The sequence below is a fragment of the Erythrolamprus reginae genome, chromosome Z, assembly GCF_031021105.1.
Source record: "Erythrolamprus reginae isolate rEryReg1 chromosome Z, rEryReg1.hap1, whole genome shotgun sequence".
Lineage (NCBI taxonomy): Eukaryota > Metazoa > Chordata > Lepidosauria > Squamata > Dipsadidae > Erythrolamprus > Erythrolamprus reginae.
The window spans coordinates 4,249,062-4,272,969 of NC_091963.1; the positions used below are offsets into that span (position 1 = coordinate 4,249,062).

At 43.4% G+C, this 23,908-nt stretch overlaps 2 protein-coding genes across 4 annotated transcripts in view; one reads left to right on the plus strand and one right to left on the minus strand.

The window, feature by feature from the left end:
* The first annotated feature begins 927 nt into the window (after positions 1–927).
* On the plus strand, positions 928–11,048 carry KLHL40 (kelch like family member 40). 2 transcript variants are annotated; one of them, XM_070767007.1, is made up of 7 exons: positions 961–1,770; positions 1,804–2,079; positions 3,333–3,493; positions 5,846–5,953; positions 7,212–7,397; positions 9,529–9,675; positions 10,806–11,048. In XM_070767007.1, exons 1-7 carry the CDS (start codon positions 964–966, stop codon positions 10,915–10,917), a joined length of 1,797 nt encoding a protein of 598 aa, XP_070623108.1. In that variant the 5' UTR covers positions 961–963; the 3' UTR covers positions 10,918–11,048. The 2 variants fall into 2 exon arrangements, with proteins under 2 accessions (XP_070623107.1, XP_070623108.1); XM_070767006.1 differs by having other exon boundaries at positions 928–2,079.
* Positions 11,049–15,405: 4,357 nt separating this feature from the next.
* The window catches only part of ZBTB47 (zinc finger and BTB domain containing 47), a 30,941-nt gene continuing 22,438 nt past the window's right edge, over positions 15,406–23,908 (minus strand). For both annotated transcript variants that reach the window (XM_070729574.1, XM_070729575.1), the window contains exons 4-6: positions 20,046–20,161; positions 18,442–18,586; positions 15,406–17,404 (exon numbers count right to left, since the gene is read on the minus strand). In XM_070729574.1, coding sequence (XP_070585675.1) covers positions 16,995–17,404; positions 18,442–18,586; positions 20,046–20,161 — 671 coding nt within the window. In that variant the 3' untranslated portion in view covers positions 15,406–16,994. The remainder of the gene's footprint in view (positions 17,405–18,441; positions 18,587–20,045; positions 20,162–23,908) is intronic.

Below are 23,908 nucleotides of genomic sequence, written 5' to 3' on the forward strand. Positions count from 1 at the left end.
TCCCTTCCTTTCCATTCCATATGTTCTGTTTTGTTCTGTTCGGTTCCCTTCCATTCCGTCTTTTGAATTCTATTCTGTTCTGTTCCGTTCCATTCTAATAATATAATGTAGTGTCATAATATAGTGTAATGTAATGTAGTATTATAGTATACTATTATTATATTCAAAATGATATTACATTGAATACATAAAATCCAAATCCAATTGATTCACTTCACCTGTTTTCCCTTCTTAAACAAAGAAAAAAACGAAAAAAACGATGGTCGTTCTCCAAAAACCTTTGGGGGAAAGAAAGCAAGATACTACATGACTCCGAGCGGTTTTCTTTCAACCACCCCAGAGATCAAATGTCTTCCTTCCTATTTTATTCTGCTCTGGATATTTTTAGCCTGTGAAGCAGAGCTCGGGGGATTTAGAGGAAGAGAACTGTGGCCTGTGTGTGTGTGCTTGTGTGTCCATATTTGCACAAAGCTTTTGTGAAGAATGAATCAAACCGTCTCTATTGTCTGTAGCTAGGTTTGCTATCAGCCGAATTCTCAATTTTGCAGCCTCCGTGTCATTTTTTTTCACTCCCATTACACTTGTATGTTGTTTTTTCTCGCTGGGATTCTTCGGGAACTTGTTCATTGGCGTGAGACACATTTTGCTCACGGGCTAAAGTTACACACCCAGCTGTTACTCAGCCTCCTGTGTCATCCTCTCCCCTCCCCACCCCTCCAAGGCCATCCTCTAGTTTCCTCTATTAAAAGGTGATCAGCTTACACATGGTCCATATATATGTATATATTTGCATATATTTATGCTTCTCTATATAAACCCCTCTGGTCATCTGAAGCCGAGCAGATAGCACCAGCAGCAGAGGAAGACGTCCCTCCTTCTTCCACGGAAGCCAAAGTGGGTTCGAGGAATTCTTGAGAGGTTTCCACCATGGCTACACCTTCCCTGATGGAACAAGCTGAGGAGATGCGTCTTTACCAGCAAACGCTTCTCCAAGATGGCTTGAAGGACATGCTGGACCACCAGAAGTTCCTTGACTGTGTTCTGAAAGTCAAAGGGAAGGAATTTCCCTGCCACCGACTGGTCTTGGCCGCCTGCAGCCCTTATTTCAGGGCCATGTTCCTCTCCGACATTGAGGAAAGCCAGAAGAAGGAAGTCAACTTAGAAGACGTGGATCCAGAAGTCATGAGTAAGATCCTCCACTACATCTACACCTCCGAGCTGGAGCTCACCGAGCAGAACGTCCAGGATATCTTCTCTGTCGCCAACATGTTCCAGATCCCTTCGATCTTCACCGTCTGCGTCTCGTTCCTTCAGAAGAGGCTCTGCCTCAGCAACTGCCTAGCCATCTTTAAACTGGGATTGATGCTGGATTGTGCCCGCTTGGCAGTGGCAGCCCGGGATTTCATTTGTGACCGGTTCCCCCTAATCTCCCGTGATGAGGAGTTTTGCCAGTTGTCTCCTGATGAACTGATCGCTATCATTTCTAGCGATTCCCTCAACATTGAGAAGGAAGAGTTGGTCTTTGAGGTAGTCATGAAATGGGCCACAGCCAAGGACCGGGATAGCCGGGTCAAGGCACTTCCGGTGATCTTTGAAAGCATCCGCTTCCGTCTGTTGGACAAGGCTTATTTTAATGACAAAGTGGAGAAGAACCCTGTCATCAAATCCAGCCCGGAACTTCTCAAGAAGATTCAGATGGTAAAGGATGCTAACGAGGGGAAAGTGACGATGGTGAAGCAGAAGAAAGAGAAGAAACCCAAGGACCAGGTGGTCAACGGACAGTTGGAGGAAGAAGAGACTGAGAAAGAAGAAGAGGAGGAGGAGGAGGCCTTGCCGGGGATATTGAACGATACGATGCGTTTTGGGATGTTCCTTCAAGATCTAATCTTCATGGTTAGTGACTCAGGAGCTGTGGCCTACGACCCAGCGGCCAACGAGTGTTATTTCGCCTCCCTTTCGGCTCAGATCCCAAAGAACCACATTAGCTTGGTCACGCGAGAAAATCAGATTTTTATAGCCGGTGGACTTTACTACAACGAAGACGAGAAAGAGGATCCGATGAATTCTTATTTCTTGCAGGTATTAAGTCTCTCTCTAAACTTTGGCATGGGTCTGGGGTCTCACTCACGGTTAGGGGGATCTCCTAAACTTGCTTTGGAAGGGGATGTTTCTCATTTTCACTTAGGCCCACCTTCAACCCAGTCCGGGTTCAAACCGGTTTCATCCTTAGCTCCAACCGGTGTTATCCTACTGAGGTTGGGGGACAGAGGCCCTTGCATAATTGTGACACCTGCCAACTTTCCCTTGCGTGGAATATTATTAATTTGTCAAGAACGCAACAACTGCTTCTCAGGATCAGACAAAAAGGTCTGTCTGTCCCAGGGTGTTGTTTCCAACAGGTGATGGCCAAACCCCTCCCTCTGGAAACTGATGGTCACAATCTTCTCTTCGCTGTGTCTCATCTGCATTTCATGTTCAGAATTAACTCTGGTGGCCTTGAAAACAGAAAGATAAATAGAATGATATTGCTCTAGCCAAGAACGATGTGTCTCTTTCTCTTGTATGTATATATTTATTTATCATTTATATCTCTACCTATTATCTCTATTACCTAATATCTATCTATCTATCTGTTTATAATCTGTCTATACATGTATATCACTTATCAATCATTTAACATCCATAATCGTTATCTATTATGGTATCTATTTGTCACATATCTATTATCTTTCTTTCTATCATGTCTGTCTGTCTATCTATCTATCTATCTATCTATCTATCTATCTATCTATCTATCTATCTATCATGTCTATACATATCAATCTATAATTATCAGTCATTTAACATCCATGATCTTTATCCATTATCTTTGTCACATATTAACTATCTTTCTAATATCTATATCTGTCTGTCTATCTATCTGTCTATCTATCATCTCTCTCTCTCTCATTTATCTGTCTGTCCGTCCATCCATCCATCTCTCTCTCTTTCACACACACACACCTATCAATCATTTAACTTCCATGATCTTTATCTATTATCTTTGTCAACTATTAGCTATCTTTCTGTTATCTATATCTGTCTGTCTGTCTGTCTATCATCTCTCTCTCTCTCCGCCCTCTCTCTATCTCACTTACCTATCATTTAACATCCATCATCTTTATCTATTATCTATTTGTCACCTATCTGTTAGCTATCCTTCTTTCTATCATCTCCCTCTCTCCACCCCCTCTCCTATCTATCCATCATCTACCTTGGTTAGGAGGTCATTCTATTTTCCTTTCCCTTTTTAATTTATACATACGCCCATGTGTCTTCTTTTTGCTTGACAGTATGACCACCTCGATTCGGAATGGCTCGGGATGCCCCCAGTACCGTCCCCCCGTTGCCTGTTTGGACTAGGAGAAGCAGAAAACTCCATCTTTGTGGTCGGAGGGAAAGAATTAAGGGAAGGCGAACAGACCCTGGACTCCGTTCTGTGCTACGACCGGCTGTGAGTACCAAATCTTTGGAGTTGGGAGGTTTCTCTTTATAGGACGAGGCATAAACAATAAGTTTCCTCAGGGAGAATGAATGCGATGGCATGAACTGGAGGTAACCAGGGCAGAAATGGGTTCCTACCGGTTCTAACTGGTTCTTTAGAACCATTAGTAAACCTTGATGATGTCACGGAGCCAATCTATGGGTGCCGCCATCTTGTTTTTGGCTACTGCACATGCGCAGAAGCTAATTTTTGCTTCTGCACATGCGCATAATCAGAGTTTTCGAGGCTGTGCCTGCGCACTCACACGCAATTCACACACAGCTGTGCAGCGCGGGAGGAAGCGAACCGGTGGCGAAGTAAGTTAGAAGCCACCTCTGAACCAGAGGGAAACTGAGGCTGATTTGTATCTCCTGGGTGGAGAAGTCCTTCATCCTCACTTTCTATCAGCCAAATTTTACTTTAGTTTAGTTTCCTGGAGCAGCCTCCTCACCATCTTGGTGTTCTGTCGGGCTCTCTGGTAGACTCCTCCCAAAAATTCACAGGTACAAATTTCAGACACACACACGTTTGAAAATTCAAAACAATGTTCTTTATAATGAAAAGTCACTTAAACCAAGCCCTCTTTTGGTATAGCAAAGAGCACTCATCTCCAAACAAACTGGTAATTTGTACAAGTCCCTTATCAGTTCTGTGATACTTAGCTTGCAGCTGTGAGGCAATTCCCAGTCCTTCTTCTTTCACAAAGTGAAACACACTTTGCTCTGGTTTAGTTTCAAAGTGGGGAAAAATCAGCACACAAAAGGTCAAAGTCAGTAAAGCAGTCACGAAACACAACAATCAGATAATCCTCCACAATGGCCAAACCCACAGGCTGCTCTTTGTAGCAGCCTCACTAATGACCACAGTCCCACCCAACCACAGGTGACCTCATTTTCTTTGATAATAATCTCTCAGTTGTTGCTGCCTATGCATCGCTCTCCGCATGCGTGGCTGTATCATTAACTCTTGTTCTGAATCCAAGGAGGAGCTAGATAATTGATCTCCTTCTGAGCTGTCTGCCCCACTCTCCTCCTCCCTGTCACTCATGTCTTCTTGGTCAGAGGAGCCTTCATCAGCAGATTCCACCGGGGGCAAAACAGGCCTGCAGCATGTGGATGTCTCCCCCACCTCCATCGTCCTTGGGGCAGGAGCTGGGCCAGAGCTAACCACAACACTTGAACTAAAAAAAAATGTCCACATTCCATCTTTTGGGTATGTCTATTTCCTCCTAATATTTGCTCATTTTATTTCATATACACTTTCATAATTTATATTTATTATAGTTTGATTTATTTAGTAAAAAGAAAATAAATTATGTGGTCCCGTGGTGCATCGAGGTGGCTTACAGGATTAAAACTCCGCAAATAAACCCCAATCTATTCCCACAAATGTATCCTTGGTGACTCCCTGAGCTTGGTTGTTTTCTTGTAGATGTTTCCTTACCAAACATTACCAACCACTGCACTGGTTATGTTACCTAGTTCAGTCATGAAATGTCTGCTAGGAAACCCCAAACTCAGAGAGCATCAAGGACCTAAAGTAGTCACCCTCCTCCTCCACCTCCTCCTCGCCACCTAACCTATAAAACCTCACTTCTTTCTAGCACTGATGATATTCCCTAGCTGGGTCATGAAATGTTTGCAAGAAAAGCACAGAGATTATGAAGGATCTCAACAGTTCAACCTTGAGCTACAAATATTCTCTCCTATTGGATCCATATCCCAGGCTCCTCTGGCCAAACAATGTCTTTAGGGGCTTTTGTAAGACCATCAAGATGGACAAAGAGCAACAAAGATAATTAAGGGACTGGAGGCTAAAACATATGAAGAACGGTTGCAGGAACTGGGCATGGCTAGTTTAATGAAAAGAAGGACCAGGGGAGACAGGATAGCAGCCTTCCAACATCTCAGGGATTGTCACAAAGAAGAAGGAGTTAACCTATTCTCCAAAGCACCTGAGGGTAGAACAGGAAGCAATGGGTGGAAATTAAACAAGGAGAGAAGCAACTTAGAACTAAGGACGAATTTCCTGACTGATGGAACAATTAACTGGTGGAACAGTTTGCCTCCAGAAGTTGTGAATGCTCCAACACTGGAAGTTTTAAAGAAGATGTTGGATAGCCATCTGTCTGAAGTAGTGTAGGGTTTCTTGCCTAGGCAGGGGGTTGGACTAGAAGACCTCCAAGGTCCCTTCCAACTCTGTTGTTATTGTTATTGTGATTGAAGCCAGTCTTATCTCTGCAGGGATGTTCAAACTCCTCCTGTGTGTGGTGCTGTGTCACCCTAAAGGTTCCCCAAATCCAACCCATCTTTTCTCTTTCAGGTCCTTTAAATGGGGGGAAGCAGACCCCCTCCCTTATGCTGTCTATGGTCACGGGGTCGTGTCCCACAATGACCTGGTCTACTCCATTGGAGGCAAAGGAACAGGCAAGTAAGTTTGGGCTTGTTGATTAGCAACATTCATTGATTAATCAATTGAATTCGTCCCAGAGTTTTGGGTGCTCCAATGCTGCGGGTTTTCAAGAAAAGGTTGGATCACTATTTGTCTAGGATGGAATAAGGACTCATGCTATGGATCAGGGACTGGGGGTTGGTTTGGAAGACCTCCAAGGTCCCTTCCAGACGTATGATTCAATGAGTTTATAAAAAAGTCAGGAAGAGAGGGAGGAAAGGGAAGGGAAAGAGAGGGGAGAGGAAATGAAGTGAGGGAGGAAGGAAGGAAGGAAAGAAAGAAAGAAGGCTAGAGGGAGGGAAGAAAAGGGAAAGAGAAAGAGAATGGGGAAGGAAATTGAGGAAGGGAGGGAAAGAAAGAAAGAAAGAAAGAAAGAAAGAAAGAAGGCTAGAGGGAGGGAAGAAAGGGGAAAGAGAAAGAGAATGGGGAAGGAAATTGAGGAAGGGAGGGAAAGAAAGAAAGAAAGAAAGAAAGAAGGCTAGAGGGAGGGAAGAAAAGGGAAAGAGAAAGAGAATGGGGAAGGAAATTGAGGAAGGGAGGGAAAGAAAGAAAGAAAGAAAGAAGGCTAGAGGGAGGGAAGAAAGGGGAAAGAGAAAGAGAATGAGGGAAGAAATGGAGGAAGGGAGGGAAAGAAAGAAAGAAGGTAAGAAGGAAGGAGGGAAGAGAAAGAGAGAGGGGAATGAAATGGAGGGAAAGAAAGAAAGGAGGAGAGAGAAAGAGGGAGAGAGGGAAGGCAGGAGGTAGGGAGAAAGAGAGGGAAGGAAGGAACAAAAAAGAAAAAAGAGGGAAGAATGAAGAAGAGGGAAGAGAGGGAGTGAGGGTGGGAAAGAAGGTTATGACCATTGAAGCATCCCTGGAGTCCTGTGATGCAAATTCAGACGCTTGGCAACTGACTCATATTTATGGTGGTTGCAGTGTCCCAGGGTCACGTAACCCCCTTTTGCGAACCTCTGACCAGCAAAGTCAATAGGGAAGCTGGATTCATTTAACAACCATATGACTAATTTAACAACTGCAGTGATTCACTTAACAACTGTGGCAAGCAAGGTGGTGAAATGGGTCAAAATTCAATTAATAAATGTTTTGCCCATCATGAGTATTGGGATCAATTGCAGCCGTAAATCAAGAACTAGGTGAATAGTAATAGTAGTCATCGTCATTGTCATCATCATTATCATCATCATCATCTTCATCCATAGTTAGGATAAACCTATTTTATCCTCCTTTTCTTCTGCAGAAAATGCCTTAACTCTTTGACTGTCTACAACCCCAAGAACTTTGAATGGAAGGAACTGTCGCCCATGAAAATTGCCCGTTCTCTCTTCGGGGCCACAGTCCACAATGGTAAAATTTACGTGGCGGCAGGAGTGACCGATACTGGCTTGACCAATTCAGTGGAAGTTTACGATATTGCGAAAGATAAGTAAGTGGAACCTCATACTGCACAATGTCTCAAAGGTGGCCTTGAATTTTATTTATTTATTTATTAAATTTATATATTGCCCATTCCTGAGGGATTCAAGGTGGTTTACAAATGCCTTTGAATCAATTTGAAATTCATTTATTCATGGAATTTCATTGTTTATGGTTCGTTAATTTTATTCCATTATATTATATTATATTATATTATTTGATTTCTATACCCATCTTTATAACCGACCTTTTATTATTTTTATAAATAACTTAGACAGTGATCATATTCAACCCACCTAACCTTCTCTTATTTTCCTCACAACAAGCCTGTGAGGTGAGTTGGGTTGAGGAAAGAAATTGGCCCAAAGTCACCCAGATGGTTTTTGTGCCTAAGGTGGGACTAGAATTCATTGTCTCCTGTGATTGGCCCAAAGTCACGCAGATGGCTTTCGTGCCTAAGGTGGGACTAGAATTCATTGTCTCCTGTGATTGGCCCAAAGTCACCCAGATGGCTTTCGTGCTTAAGGTGGGACTAGAATTCATTGTCTCCTGTGATTGGCCCAAAGTCACCCAGATGGCTTTCGTGCTTAAGGTGGGACTAGAATTCATTGTCTCCTGTGATTGGCCCAAAGTCACCCAGATGGCTTTCGTGCCTAAGGTGGGACTAGAATTCATTGTCTCCTGTGATTGGCCCAAAGTCACCCAGATGGCTTTCGTGCTTAAGGTGGGACTAGAATTCATTGTCTCCTGTGATTGGCCCAAAGTCATATGCAATGAAGGGCGGCTCTTCCTAACTGCTACCAGAGCTCCCTCGGGCATCCATCGGTCATGCACCTGCCCATCGGCGTGAGATTTGGCTTCGGTGCATGCGCAACAAGCCAAATCTCGCACGAGGATGCACGTGAGAGTGAGATTTCAACTATTTATGCCTGTATTTTTGCTTCTGTGCATGTGCAGAAGCAAAAAATAGGCAAAAATTGTATATTTCTCACTTTTAAATTTTACTTTCGCACGTGTCCTCATGTGAGATTTGGCTATGCTGGGGCGCATAGTGGTGCGTGCACCTGGGATTTTCCAACCAGAGCTGCGCACCTGGAAGCACCGGCTGCTGCCCATCAGTGATCATCTGGCTGCCTTTTGTGGCTAAGGTGGGACTAGAACTCCCCATCTCCTGGTGATTGGCCCAAAGTCACCCAGACAACTTTAATATCTAAGACGGGACTAGAATTCCCTGTCACCTGGTGATTGGCTCAAAGTCATCTGGCTGCCTTTTGTGGCTAAGGTGGGACTAGAACTCACCGTCTCCTGATGATTGGCCCAAAGTCACCCAGGCAACTTTAATATCTAAGACAGGACTAGAATTCCCTGTCACCTGGTGATTGGCTCAAAGTCATCTAGATGTCTTTTGTGGCTATGGTGGGACTAGAACTCCCCATCTCCTGATGATTGGCCCAAAGTTTCCCAGACAACTTTAATATCTAAGACAGTATTGACCCAAAGTCACCCAGCTGGCTTTCCTGGATATAGCAATACTAGAACTCACCATCCTCCATTGTCTAGCTGCCAAGAAAGTAACCCCTTTCCCCTTAAAAAAAATATTAGATAAGAGAGTCAAGGTCCCTTAGTCACTTAATGGTCAGTTGGGGAAAGAAATTCAAGATGGAAGTGTCCAAATGCATCAAGCAGATAAAAGGACCAGCAGGACATTTGTGCCTCCAGATGTGCAAAATTTTGTTAACGTGGCCTCAGATAAGAATAAAGTAGAATTAGTTCATTTCATTGAGCTGACACATGATTGCTAGTTAATTTTTTTCAGATCAGAATCCTCTGGAAAATTGCCTTCCCAATTAACACAAAGGGTCTCTAACCTTGGCCAGTTTAAGACTTTTGGATTTCAACTCCCAGAATTCCTTAGCCAGCAACTGGTTGAGGAATTCTGGGAGTTGAAGTCCACAAGTCTTAAAGTGGCCACGATTGGAGACCCCCTGCTACAGAAATAACATTTTTGACTGATGTCAATAGGATGAAAGGGTGTGAATGTTGTTGCACGCTAAGGGGCTAGTCCTCATCAAGCTTGATTTGAACTAGAACTTCCCTTTTTTTAAAAAAAAGGGTTTGTTTACTTTTTTGCATTTTGATAGGTGGGAATCTTTTGTTGACTTCCCCCAAGAACGCAGCTCCGTTAGCCTGGTCAGCCTCGGGGGCACACTCTATTTACTCGGCGGTTTTGCCACCATAGAGACTGAATCTGAAGAACTGGTTCCCACAGAGCTCAATGACGTCTGGAGGTGAGAAACCTTGAATATTTGTGTCCCTTTCCTTCCTTTCTTTATTTTTTTGGGTGTGTGTGTGTATAATAATTTTATTACAGCTTATAAAAAAGCAAATATGAATTTAGAATGCAAGCAAAGAAAAATTGTAAGGCACCTAGAGTCACTGAAAGGAAACGGACAGCGATATAAGTTCCAAGAAAGAAAGAGAGAGAGGGAGAGGGGAGAGAGAGAGAGAGAGAAAGAAAGAAAGAAAGAAAGAAAGAAAGAAAGAAAGAAAGAAAGAAAGAAAGGAGAGATGGAGGGAGAGAGGCAGGGAGGATGGAAGGTGGAAACAAAAAAAGAAAGAAAGAAAGAAAGAGGGAGAGACGGAGGGAGAGAGGCAGGGAGGATGGAAGGTGGAAAGAAAGAAAGAAACAGGGCGGGAGAGACGGAGTGAGAGAGGCAGGGACCATGGAAGTTGGAAAGAAAAGAAGGAAGAAGGAAAGAAAACAGAAAACAGAAAGAAACAGCGTGGAAGGGAAAAGGAAGGGAGAAAGAAAAAAAAGAAGGAAAGAAAGAGGGAGGGTGGAAGATGGAAAGAAAAGAAGGAAGAAGGAAAGAAAATAGAAATGAAAAAAAAGAAAAAGAAGGAAGAGAGAAGGAAGGGAAGGAAAAGGAAGGAAACAAGAAAGGAAGAAAAAGGAAGGCAGGAAGGAAAGGAAAGAATAAATTAAGAAAGAAGATATGAAAAGTAAAGGAAGAGATAGAGCAAGGCAAAAATGGTGTGTGTGTGTTCCCCACAACCACAAGTAGTTAAGTGGATTTTAAGTTTGTTCAATGGATTTTGACCCATTTTATGACCTTTCGTGTCACAGATAAGTGAATCACTGCAGTTGTTAAGTTCATTAAGCGAATCTGGCTTCCCCCTTGGCTTTGCTTGCCAGAAGGACGCAAAAGTGACCCCAGGACACTGTAAGCGTCATAAATTAAGAGTCAGTTGCCATTTTATTCACTAAACTGTTGTAAATCGAGGATTATCTGTACAGTATTTCATTTTTTAAAAAAATTGATTTAAAATACAAAATTAAAAAAAGGTCTTGTACCACCAATTGAGTCAACTGAGATACATTCAGCCCTTGGTAAAGATTTGTGTCTCTCTTTTCCAGGTACGACGAAGAAGGGAAGAAGTGGGAAGGGGTTCTCCGAGAGATCCAATACGCCTCGGGGGCCACATTTATTCCCGTGCGCCTCAACGTCTTGCGGCTGACGAAGATGTGACCGTGTGCCGGGGTCCCCTCCCATCTGGGGCACCTTTCGCACGCTCCTCCTCGACTCTTCCTGCACCCCCTTAGGAAAATCCCCCTCAATTGAGGGTCTCAATTTGGTTCCGTTACGTTGAAATAACAAGATGCTGGTTTTGCAAAACCTTGTCTGTTGCCTTTCTCTGGGGAAACCAGGATGTCAGTGGTGGGTTGCCACCTGTAGCGGGTTCCTACTGGCACGGATGAGGACACCACACCATTAGTAAAGTTGAGCTGTGCGCACAGCTTCGGGTCTCTACCATGCATGCCCTTGTGTCCGAGTGTGTTTTTGAGCATGCGCAGGAAGTAAAATGTTGCAAGGGGAAGCGTGTGTGTGAAATTTTGGCATTTTCCCCCTACGCGCATGCGTGGAAGCAAGAAACCGCTGAAATCTCTCACACACGTCCCCTTGCAAGAGTTTGCTTCTTGCACATGCGCAGAAGCAAAATCTCGGTGGGATGTGCACACATGCACACCAGAGATTCGAAGCTGAGCACGCAGTACAATGGTAGTGGCGGCAGCGGCAACCTCTGCCTGTTGCTACCCGTATGGTCAGCTTCTATGAATTGGTAATGGTGGCGGCAGGTCTGTCTACTCATCATGGACACTTCTACACATGCGCAGAAGCAAAATCTTCGAAAATTGCGCACGTGTGCATGCCAGAGACCCAAAGTTGCACACAGAGTACAATGGTAGTGGCAGTAGTGGCAACCGCCTGTTGCTACCTGTATGGTCCAGTTCTATGATTTGGTAATGGTGGCGGCATGAGGGTCTGTCTACTCATCCCGGACACTTCTACACATGCGCAGAAGCAAAATCTCAGTGGGATGCGCACGAAGGACAATGGTAGTGGTGGTAGCGCATGGCTTGGTTCTATGAATTGATAATGGTGGTGGTGGGAGGCTCCGCCCACTCTCCCAGGATGCTTCTGCGCACGTACAGAAGGGTCACAGATGCGAGAGAACTGATAGAAATGGGATTTGGGTTTTGTGTCCATATTTGGGATGGGAATCTGTACAACTATATTTTAGTTGTATGAATCAACTCGAATCGGATTATGATGAAGATGGGATTTATCTGCTCAATCGTGTCCAATTCATGACGATTCTATGGGCAGGTTACTCTGAACTTGTACCAATGATATAATCCACCACTTAACTTCCAGCAGACATGGTTGGTAAATCCCACAGTAACTGAATTTAAACATGCCTGGGATAAACATAGATCCATCCTAAGATAAAATACGGGAAATAGTACAAGGGCAGACGAGATGGACCATGAGGTCTTTTTCTGCCGTCAGTCTTCTTGTTTCTATAGGAAAAACACCCAGAGCCCAGAAGGGAAAAACAGAAGGAAGTCCAAATACCTTCAAGTTGCCAAGGTTGGGAAACACTGCAGCTTATTTGGTTTCATGCTCTCCACTGCCAACATTTTTAGACACAGTAAACATAGCGGTCTTTCCTCGTCTCCCACCGTAGTCACAGTGAAGCCAAGCACTATATGCGCTTCATCATATTTCCTCGTCTTATCTTTTGGGAGACATTTGTCTCATGATCTCCGTCTCTCTCCTCCTCTCAATATTTTTCCGTGGTGTCTCTTAAAGTTTGTTATACGCACTTTATATCTCCTCCTCTGTGCTATGAGCTATTGTTTGGTGCAAAAAAACCTCTACTGCTTGCGGCAAAAAAAGCACATTTCCTAGGGTCACGCGCCCCCCCCCCCCAATGCCCCCCTCCATTTGAGAAACACTGCGCTAGTGCAAGAAAAACCCTCCTCCCTCCGGTACATGCAAAGGCATATACACGTGCCACAGATAACTCAAGATCAGATCTCCTTCGAAACTTGGCTAGCATGAGAGTCCTCAAGAGGGCTAGCAGCTTGGCAAAAAATTTCAAACACTTAATTTCATCCGTTTGGAGAGAAGGGCATTGCGAACCACGGACCCCGGGAACGAGAAGCGGACTGAAATATGTATTAGATAGGCAACTGTGCCCCCTGCCACTGAAGGGGTGTTTTGGTGTGTGGAAAAGGATCGTGTGTGAATTTAACACATTTACAGAGAAGGATTTCTGCGGAAGAAAAATTAATTATCCCATTATAAGCATATTGATTCAAATCTATTCCTAAACTTTTCCCGATGCTGTCTTGCTTCTGAAATGAAAGCCCTTGAAAGCAGATAGTCCTCAGGTTATGACTAATCACTTAGTGACCATCAGAAGTTATGACAGTTGGGCAAAAAAAGGGGACTATGACCCAGTTTCTAAATTCCAACAGCTGAGACTTCTTAAGGTCACATGACTGAATTTCGGGCACTTGACAATATCCATATGGCACAGGACCATGCTTTTACAACAATATTGTAAAGCAGCATTTAAAAAAAATCCTACATTGGGTTAGTTCCATTCTGGTTTTAACATGAGAGCTACCTGTATGTTCTCCACCTGTTTGAAAATGGATGGCCGTCAGCACTAAAAGATGACGAAGCAGCAGTTATATGTATATTCTATGTATGTGTGTGTGTGCGTGTGTATGTATGTGTTACAAAAATATGTAACCCTTCCCTGGTGCAGAGCTGAAGGGATTGGATACTGTAGCCTAGAGGTTAATTCTCTGCCTTACAAGGCAAAGCTTGCAGGTTCAAGTCCCAGTGAGTATGGCTAGCTGATGAGGCCAAAATAAGGCCGAAATAGATCTATCCTAGTCTCCCTTAATTTTCAAATTCAGCAAAAAATATGTGACATATATATATATATTTCGTTAGCGTGCTGCTAACTTCGTCAGAGTTTTTAAAATGTCGTGGGAGACAAACATCTTTATAAAGCATTACTCAGTCTGCTCATTGCCCGCGTCACGGGGCCACACCCTTCCCTCCCCCCTGCGGTAAGCCTAATTGTGGGCTTAATCCTGCTGGCTGAAGGGAGATCTACCGCTTTTGCTCGTGTTTGTTGCCTTTTTCCCTCCCCAAGGGAGGGGGTGGGATTGTGAGGCTTAATGCTGGCTGTAGGGAGATCTACCGCTTTTACTCGTGTCTGTTGCCTTTTTCCCTCCCCAAGGGAGGGGGTGGAATTGTGAGGCTTAATCCTGCTGGCTGTAGGGAGATCTACCGCTTTTACTCGTGTCTGTTGCCTTTTTCCCTCCGCAAGGGAGGGGGTGGAGTTGTGAGGCAATGCTTCGGAGGTGTTTGGTATTCCTTTCTTCCCCCCATTGTCATTGTTACTTTCTATAGTGGTACAGTACTAGACAGTACTGTATTTTTGGACGCACTTTTTTTCCTTCCTGAAAGAGGCTGAAAATTTGGGCGTGTCTTATACTCTGAATGTATCTTTTACAAAGCTTTCCCCCCACCCCTAACGAGGTGCTAATGATTTTCCCGACTTTTCCCAGCTTGCAGGCTTTTCTTAATTGCTATTTACTCCAATTAAGGTTTTTTCAGACCTAATCAGGGGATAAAATAATGTGCTGAAACTGACCAGACTAAGGACCCTAACCAGATGAATACCTGGTAGGCCAGATGCCATAAAAATATTATTAGGTGGTCAAACGACAGGCACTCATAAAACTAGTTGAGTTTAATTTCCTTCCTAAAATATACTATAGATATTCCTCAACTTATGACCATTCATTACCATTTGATAATATGACAGTCCTAAAAAAAAAAACCCCTAATCGGTCCTCACACTTATGACTGTTGCTGCGTCCGTGTTATATGATCAAAATTCATCCACTTGGCAACAGGCATGTACTTATAATGGTTGCAGGATTCCGGGATCATGTGATCTCCATAGGTGACCTATCCTCACGCCCCCCCGCCCCGGATACTGACAAAGAAGTCAATGGAGCAAGCCATACTTGCTTAACGATCTGGCGATTCATTTAAAAACCGGGTAATTTGTGTTCAACCCCCACCCAAATAATAATGTCAATTTGGACGCAAGTCAATGACTGCATCGCTCAGCGACGGACATTACGCCTGTAAATTAAGGAATACCTGTAGCAAGGTTCTAAGGTGTGTTAAGAGTCTTTCTCTTTCTCTCTCTCTCTCTTTCCGAGCTTAAACATCACTTTTAAGAGTTGGGTCGGGAAGGACTAGACGAGACAATCAACCACAATCAACGTGTATCATTTGTCCACCAGTTCGTTTCTTATTGCACGTTTCCAGGGGCCAGCCCTTGCTCGGACGGGCACACACACCAACGATCAAAAATCATGGATCTTCTTCTCAAGCAAGACCCACCAGGTTTTGCCAAATATGCAAAATGATGTGCGTCTCGACAACAGAATGGGTCAACCTTTTGAAACGTGACCCATTTTGACTTGGGGGGAGGTGTATCTGCCTTGGGAATGAAAGATGACTCAAGCAATGAGGCTCCCCCCCTGCCCCACCACGTTCTTCTCCTCTGGAAGAGCTCACAAAGGTCCTATTGCGAAAGAGTTCTTAGGATTAGGTAATAAAGTGCAAAAAGAGTTAAAAAGAACCAACGCTTCGTGTTAAAAACGTCTTTAAAGGCTCAACGTTTTTCTCCAAAGAGCTCACGGAGAATATAATTGTTGATTTTAGAAGAGGTTCCTCAGGAAGTTCGTTTTACTCAGGAATAGTAGGTGTAGAGTAGAAATCAAGGAATTGTAGACTAAGTTATGGCCTAGGCCCAGGGTAGGCAAAGCTGGCTCTCCTTGAGGACTTCAACTCCCAGAATTCCTCAGCCAATCATGCTAGTGCAGGAATTCTGGGAGTTGAAGTCCACATGTCATAGAAGAGCCAACTTTGCCTACCCCTGGTCTAGGCTATGGTGTTTACGCTGTGTAAGGATTCCATAATACATAAAGATGCTGGATTTAAACCTTGATGGCGATCAAGGAAAAGAGTTCTACTGTTTTCAAAGGACTATTAGTGAGAGGAGAGCTTCTGCAGCCAAGAGGTGGAGCTCTTGCCTCACAATCAGAAGGTTGTAAGTTCGATCCTAGGTAGAGTCAGATGTAGGGTCTCCTGCTTGAGCAGGTTGGACTAAATGACCTGCCAGGTCCCTTCCAACTGTTAATCGGTTTAGGTTTAGGTTTATTGGATTTATATGCCGCCCCTCTCCGCAAACTCGGGAATCAAATCTCTAGTGTTCTCACCTTCAGAGGAGGTCACCTTATCTTCAAGCGACAGAAGTTGAGAATCGGACGGTTGTAGTAAAAGATAGGCAAGAACAACAGCAGAGAATGAATGAATGAGAAGTTGACCTTGGAGGAAGGTGCTACAAGGTCTCACACACTCAAAAAACTACCGTCCTTACACCAAGGAGTTTTACCGTCCACACCTTGAAGTTTCCTTTCAGTCCCATCGAGCAAAGGGAATATAAATCTTTCCATTGGTCACACCATCCAGTTGTTCATATTGTCTTTGTCTTAGATATCGGACGTAGGGTACAATATGGTATATATAGCACCTTTGAGACTTCCACGGAGCACGTTTTCCATATTTATCCATTCCCATTCAGAGGACCACGGAAAAACGGGGATCCTCCCTTCCAACCTTCTTGTGTTGAATGAAGGCATCTTCCATTTCTACCTCCTTTGGTTTCCGACTCCTCCGAATCCATACTTGACAAGATAGGTTCAGAAAGTCCTTGCCTTTGTCTTTGGAAAATCCTTGCCTTACCTGGGTCAAGCTCTATCATCTCCTCAAGATCTTCAGAGTCAATAAGAAAATAACACCTTTGATTCTTCTACACCGTCCATACAGATGTTGGCGCTCCAAGTCCAACATATCTAAGAAGAGTAGGTCAAGAAAAATTGGTCGGCCTCTTTCCATGAGCAAACAGATTAACAATGTTGTGGCTTGAGTAGTCGCAACCATGATCTCAAGGTTCTAGATGTTCAATTCAATTCAATTCAATTCAATTTATTAGATTTGTATGCCGCCTCTCTCCGAAGAACCAAGAACTTCAGGTCTATCAAAGTAAAAACCCAAACTTGATGTCCGCTGACCACAAACCCACCGCAGTCAGCAGCATTGGAGAGATTTTCAGAGCTACAAGCCAAGTTGGACACACATCAGAGGTTGTGCAAGGTCTAGTTGCCCATGTTCACTCTGCTACCAGGGAAGAGAGCTTGTGGTGCGGGTAGGAGAGGAGGAGGAGGAGGCATGGGGTGAGCGTGAGGATGTCCTAGAGGCAAAGGAAGGGCTTGGGAAGGCGAGGACGGGTGGAGAGGAATGCCGGTGGTCAACAGAGTTGAGTTGACGTTGGGAGAAACAAAGAGGCCAAGAGAGTTTGTCTCCCGGTTGGGGTCTGTGCCTTGTGGGTTGCTGAGCCGGAAACACTTCTCTTTGTGAGCCTTGAGCATGTTGGAGAACCGGAAGCATTGGCCGCAGATGTCACACGGGTAGGGCTTCTCGCCCGTATGCGTCCGTCGGTGGCGTTTCATGTTGGGGCGGCTGGTGAAACTCTTCCCGCAGATCTCACAAATGTAGGGTTTCTCACCTAGAGAAGCAGGACGGAAGAGTCAAAGAGGTGTTTTATGGAAATGGTCACCTCACAATCCCAATATATTTGGACAGACTTTGCTGGCCTAGCCCGTTCCTTTTATATTTTAGTATGAATCGATGCAAACTTTGGTAGTGATTTTTTATATGCAAATATAAATATATATACAGTATATGTAACATATTCTTGCTCATAATGAAAAGGAAGGGAGACTACTATAGATCTATTTTGGGCTTATTTGCATTCATCAGGTAGCCACACCCTTACTGGGATTTGAACCTGAGTGTATATATACCAACACTCTGCAGTCTGCATTGGTTGCCGATCAGTTTCCGGTCACAATTCAAAGTGTTGGTTATGACCTATAAAGCCCTCCATGGCATCGGACCAGAATATCTCCGGGACCGTGTTCTGCCGCACGAATCCCAACGACTGCTTAGGTCCCACAGAGTTGGCCTTCTCCGGGTCCCGTCGACTAAACAATGTCGTTTGGCGGGACCCAGGGGAAGAGCCTTCTCTGTGGCGGCCCCAACCCTCTGGAACCAGCTGCCCCCAGAGATTAGAACTGCCCCCACCCTCCTCGCCTTTCGTAAACTCCTTAAAACCCACCTCTGCCATCAGGCATGGGGGAATTGAGACATCTCACCCGGGCCTATACAGTTTATGCATGGTATCTTTGTGTGTATGTTCGCTTTTAATAAGGGTTTTTTAGTGATTTTTAAATTATTAGATTTGTTGTATATTGTTTTATTGTTGTTGTGAGCCGCCCTGAGTCTGCGGAGAGGGGCGGCATACAAATCTAATAAATAATAATAATAATAATAATAATAATAATAATAATAATAACAACAACAACAACAATATTGTACCTTACAAGGCAGAGCCCCAGGTTCAAATGCCAGTAAGGATGTGACTACCTGATGAAGGCAAATAAGCCTGAAATAGATCTATAGTAGTCTCCCTTCCTTTTCATTACCAGCAAAACAGGAAAAGTGAACGAGGTTAAGGAGGCTGCGGGAAGGAGCCGGTCTCACCTGTGTGTGTTTTCATGTGCTCGTCAAAATACTGCTTCATGTTGAAGTCTTTCCCGCACCACTGGCACATGAACTGTTTGTGGCCGATGTGGATACTCATGTGCGAACGCAGCTGGTATTTGTACTGGAATCGCTCGTTGCAATTCTGGGTGGGTTCACAAAAAAGAGAGATTAGAGTCAAAAGTTTAAAAAGAGAGCGAGAGAAAAGTAGGAAGGAAAGGAAAAAGAAAGGAAGGAAGGAAGTAAAAGGGAGGGAAGGGAGAAAGGAATGAGAGGGAGGGGAGAAAGGGAAGGAGAAAAGAATGGAAAGTAGGAAAAGGAAGGAGAAAGGAAAGAGGGAAGGAGAAAATGAAAGGAAAGCGGACAGGAAAGGTGGACGGGTGAAAGGAAAGGAGGGAAGGAAGGTTTAAGGAAAGAAAGAAAAGTAGACAAAGGAAGGGGAAAGGAAAAGAAGGAGAAATGAAAGAGGAAAGGAAAGGAGGGAGGAAATGGTCACCGCAATGGAAACTGCGGTTTAATGTTGATATTCCTGGAGGCATCTGTAATATGGTAAATGATTTAGCTTTACTAGATAAATGGTCAAAGCAATGGAAACTGCAGTTTAATGTTTCCAAATGTCAAATAATGCACTTGGGGAAACGGAATCCTCAGTCTGAGTATTGTATTGGCAGTTCTGTGTTAGCAAAAACTTCAGAAGAAAACGATTTAGGGGTCGTGATTTCTGACAGTCTCAAAATGGGTGAACAGTGCAGTCAGGCGGTAGGGAAAGCAAGTAGGATGCTTGGCTGCATAGCTAGAGGTATAACAAGCAGGAAGAGGGAGATTGTGATCCCGCTGTATAGAGTGCTGGTGAGACCACATTAGGAGTACTGTGTTCAGTTCTGGAGACCTCACCTACAAAAAGATATTGACAAAATTGAACAGGTCCAAAGACGGGCTACAAGAATGGTGGAAGGTCTTAAGCATCAAACTTATCAGGAAAGACTTAATGAACTCAATCTGTATAGTCTGGAGGAGGGAAAGGGGGGACATGATCGAAACATTTAAATAGGTTAAAGGGTTAAATAAGGTTCAGGAGGGAAGTGTTTTTAACAGGAAAGTGAACACAAGAACAAGGGGACACAATCTGAAGTTAGTTGGGGGAAAGATCAAAAGCAACATGAGAAAATATTATTTTACTGAAAGAGTAGTAGATGCTTGGAACAAACTTCCAGCAGACGTGGTAGATAAATCCACAGTCACTGAATTTAAACATGCCTGGGATAAACATAGATCCATTGTAAGATAAAATACAGAAAATAGTATAAGGACAGACTAGATGGACCAGGAGGTCTTTTTCTGCCGTCAGTCTTCTATGATTCTAATGAAAGGAGATAATGAAAGGAAAAAGGAAAGGATAGCAGAAAGGAAAGGTAGAGGGAGGAAAGGAAAAGAAGGAGAAATGAAAGAGGAAAAGGAAGGGGAAAGAAAAGGAGAAAGGAAAGAAGGGGAATGAAAGAGGAAAAAAGAAAGAGGGAAGTAAAGCAAAGGAGAGCTCCACCTCTAGGCCACCGCGCTACTCCACGGGCGGCTCAATGCAATGACACCCCAAAATGGATTCTCACCTCACATTTGAACGGCTTCTCGCCCGAGTGCTGGAGCGAATGGACCTTCAGAGACATGCTCCTCTTGAAGGACTTGCCACACGTCTCGCAGGTGAAGGGCATGTCCTTGGTGTGAGCTACAAAGCAGAGAAGAATCGGGGATGTTCAGCTTAGCTTAAGGCTCATGGCCAGAGATCAGCGCTGCCGGGAGAGGTCACAGTAAGATTTATTTATTTATTTATTACTTAGATTTGTATGCCGCCCCTCTCCGAAGACTCGGGGCGGCTCACAACATGTAGAAACAAATCACAAGTAAACAGACAAATTTAAAAATATTAAGTATTTAAAAAACCCCATATACTAACAGACGCACACACAGGCGTACCATGCATAAATTAAACATGCCCGGGGGGAGATGTTTCAGTTCCCCCATGCCTGACGGCAAAGGTGGGTTTTAAGGAGTTTACGGAAGGCAGGAAGAGTAGGGGCAGTCCTAATCTCCGGGGGGAGTTGGTTCCAGAGGGCCGGTGCCGCCACAGAGAAGGCTCTTCCCCTGGGGCCCGCCAACCGACATTGTTTAGTTGACGGGACCCGGAGAAGGCCCACTCTGTGGGACCTAATCGGTCGCTGGGATTCGTGCGGCAGGAGGCGGTCTCGGAGATATTCTGGTCCAATGCCATGAAGGGCTTTAAAGGTCATAACCAACACTTTGAATTGTGACCGGAAACCGATCGGCAGCCAATGCAGATTGACCCCAGGGTTAAAAAAAAAATGTAGCAAACTTTGAAACTTAAAGATAAACAAGATTTTGATTACTATAGAATTTGGGGGATTTCTATGAGTGGATGGATAGTCGTGGATATTTTGATGTTTTAAATAATAAGGCATTGCTGGTAAAATGGCGACAAGGGGATTGAGCTTTAAATGTTATAACCCAGAGGGAGAAGATGATATAACACATTAAAAAAAGTTTTTTGGGAAAAAATTAGTTTAAACATATTCAGATCACACACACACACATATTGTTATTTAATTTTTTTGTTGTAATACACATGTTTATTCTCTATATAGTCTATTTTATTATTGTACAATATGATATAATTAGTTATCGGAATAATCAGTTTAATAGACATGTAGGATTACGGTTTTCTAGATTTCTTGTTGTAATATGAAGGTTCATCATACAGATAATCTACTTAGCTACTATGTATTGTAAGATAATTATTGGAACAATTAATTCAATAGATTTGTAAGATTATTTATTTATTTACTTACTTATTTATTGCATTTATGCGCCACTCACTCCAAAATGGACTCTAACAGGCTAACAACGGTTATAAATACAATAGAAGTTAAAAAAAAGTTTAAAAATCAATAAAATCACGTTAATAATAATAATAATAATAATAAATAACAACAACATTAAAATAAGATGTGAATTTGATAGCCAGCAATTAATGTATAGGTTATTGTAACGTTTTAATATTTTTAAAACCCGTATATTAACATAACTGGGGAACCCTCTCATCCCGGCTCAAATTGGCAAGAGATACCGTTAGATACTACTTCAAGGACTAATTTCTGGGAACTATTCCCTTATCTACTCTTTTAAAGAACACACCTGCTTTATTATTGCTGTGGAATGCTGGTTCCTTAGTTTCCAAAGTTGGACTTTTGTGTAACTGCATGCTGGACTATAGAATATCCATAGCAGTAATCACAGAAGCTTGGTTGTCGGCTGATGATTTATTTATTTGTTTGTTTGGGTTTTTAAAATTTATTTTATTTTTTATGCCGCCCTTCTCCTTAGACTCAGGGCGGCTTACAACCTGTTAGCAATAGCACTTTTTTAACAGAGCCAGCCTATTGCCCCCACAATCCGGGTCTTCATTTTGCCCACCTCGGAAGGATGGAAGGCTGAGTCAACCTTGAGCCGGTGATGAGATTTGAACTGCTGACCTGCAGATCTAGCAGTCAGCTTTAGTGGCCTGCAGTACTGCACTCTACCTGCTGCGCCGCCGTGGCTCTTGATGTCTAGATGGCAGAGTGTCTGTGTGCCCCTTTATTGGAGCGACAGCAAAGGCATGTAGTTGCCATCTTTTGAATATTCGGAGAATCCGCAAGTTCTTAACAACTGAGACTGCTCACCTAGTCATCCAAGCCCTTGTAACAACACGCTTAGATCATTGTAATAGCTTATTGGCAGGCTTGCCATCTTGCTCACTGGGCCTATTATGCCTGGTCCAAAATAGTGCCGCCCAGGTGGTTCTAAATCTCTCCAGGCCATCCCAAGTGTCAGCCTTACGTAGATCTTTACATTGGCTGCCAATTTGAGCCATGGCCCAATTCAGAGGATAATCAGAACCACAGAAAGAACAATTGATGCCAACCTGTCTTCCATTGAGGACCTGTATACTGCACGAGTCAAAAAGAGGGCAGGGAAAATATTGACTGACCCCTCGCATCTTGGACACAAACTGTTTCAACTCCTACCCTCAAAACGTCGCTACAGAGCACTGCACACCAAGACAACTAGACACAAGGACAGTTTTTTCCCAAACGACATCACTCTGCTAAACAAATAATTCCCTCAACATTGTCAGACTTTTTACTAAATCTGCACTTCTATTTCTACTAGTTTTTCTCATCATTCCTATCATCCTTTTCCTCCCACTTAAGACTGTATGACAGTAACTTGTTGCTTGTATCCTAATATTTTTATTAATATTGATTGTTTCTTCATTGCTGGTTTGACCCCTATGACAATCATTAAGTGTTGTACCTCCTGATTCTTGACAAATGTCTCTTTTTCTTTTATGTACACTGAGAGCATATGCACCAAGACAAATTCCTTGTATGTCCAATCACAGGTGGCCAATAAAATTCTATTCTATTCTATTATATTCTATTCCATTCCATTCTATATTTTGTTCTGTTCCGTTCCATTCCATTCCGTTGTTCTGTTCTGTTCTATTTTATTCTATTCTGTTCTGCTCTGTTCTATTCTATTCTAACTGATAGTGATGGTATTTAAGGCCCTGCGTTCAAACACACCAAATGACTTGGCGACCTATCTATCTTGGTATACACCATTGAGGGAAGGGTTGGTTGACTGTCCCACAGATACGTACAGCAACATCCAAATTGTGGGCCTTTCAAGATCTTGCCCCATGTCTGTGGAACAGTCGTCCCTTACAGCTTCGGGTAGCGGAGAATTTTCTCTGCTTCTGCAAGGCACTAAAGACATTCGCTCTTTGATTCAGCCAATTGAAACACCCTTGTTTTGGGGGTCAGCAAGAGAGAGGACACTGGAGAGGTTGGGAATGTTTTTAACATGGTTTGTGGTTTTAGTTGTGTTTTAGCTAAGTGTGTGTGTTGCCTACTGCCTGTCCTTGTTAGTTGAACATGGTTTGCTGTCATGCCCTTTGCTTTATAAATAAATGTTTATTATTATTATTAATTAAATTATTAATTAAATTATTAATTATTAATATTATTATGTCACTACAACACAGCAAACGCTATGCTGGATTTCGTATTTCATCACCAGTCGGGCGCTTCCCAAGCACCTAGGACTGCGTGATGTAGCGACGAATTATGTGTGCCGATCCCAGTAAAGCGGCCTTTTGCAATTGACAGATGGAGATTTTGTCAATTCCAATGGTTTTCAAATGTCCGCTGAGATCCTTTGGTACTGCGCCCAGCGTGCCAAGTACCACTGGGACCACTTTCACGGGCTTATGCCAGAGTCGTTGCACCTCGATTTTTAGATCTTCGTATTTCACTCATTTCTCTAGCAGCTTCTCCTCAATTCTGCTGTCCCCTGGGATTGCAATGTTGATGATCCATACTTTCTTTTTCTCCACAATCAGGATGTCTGGTGT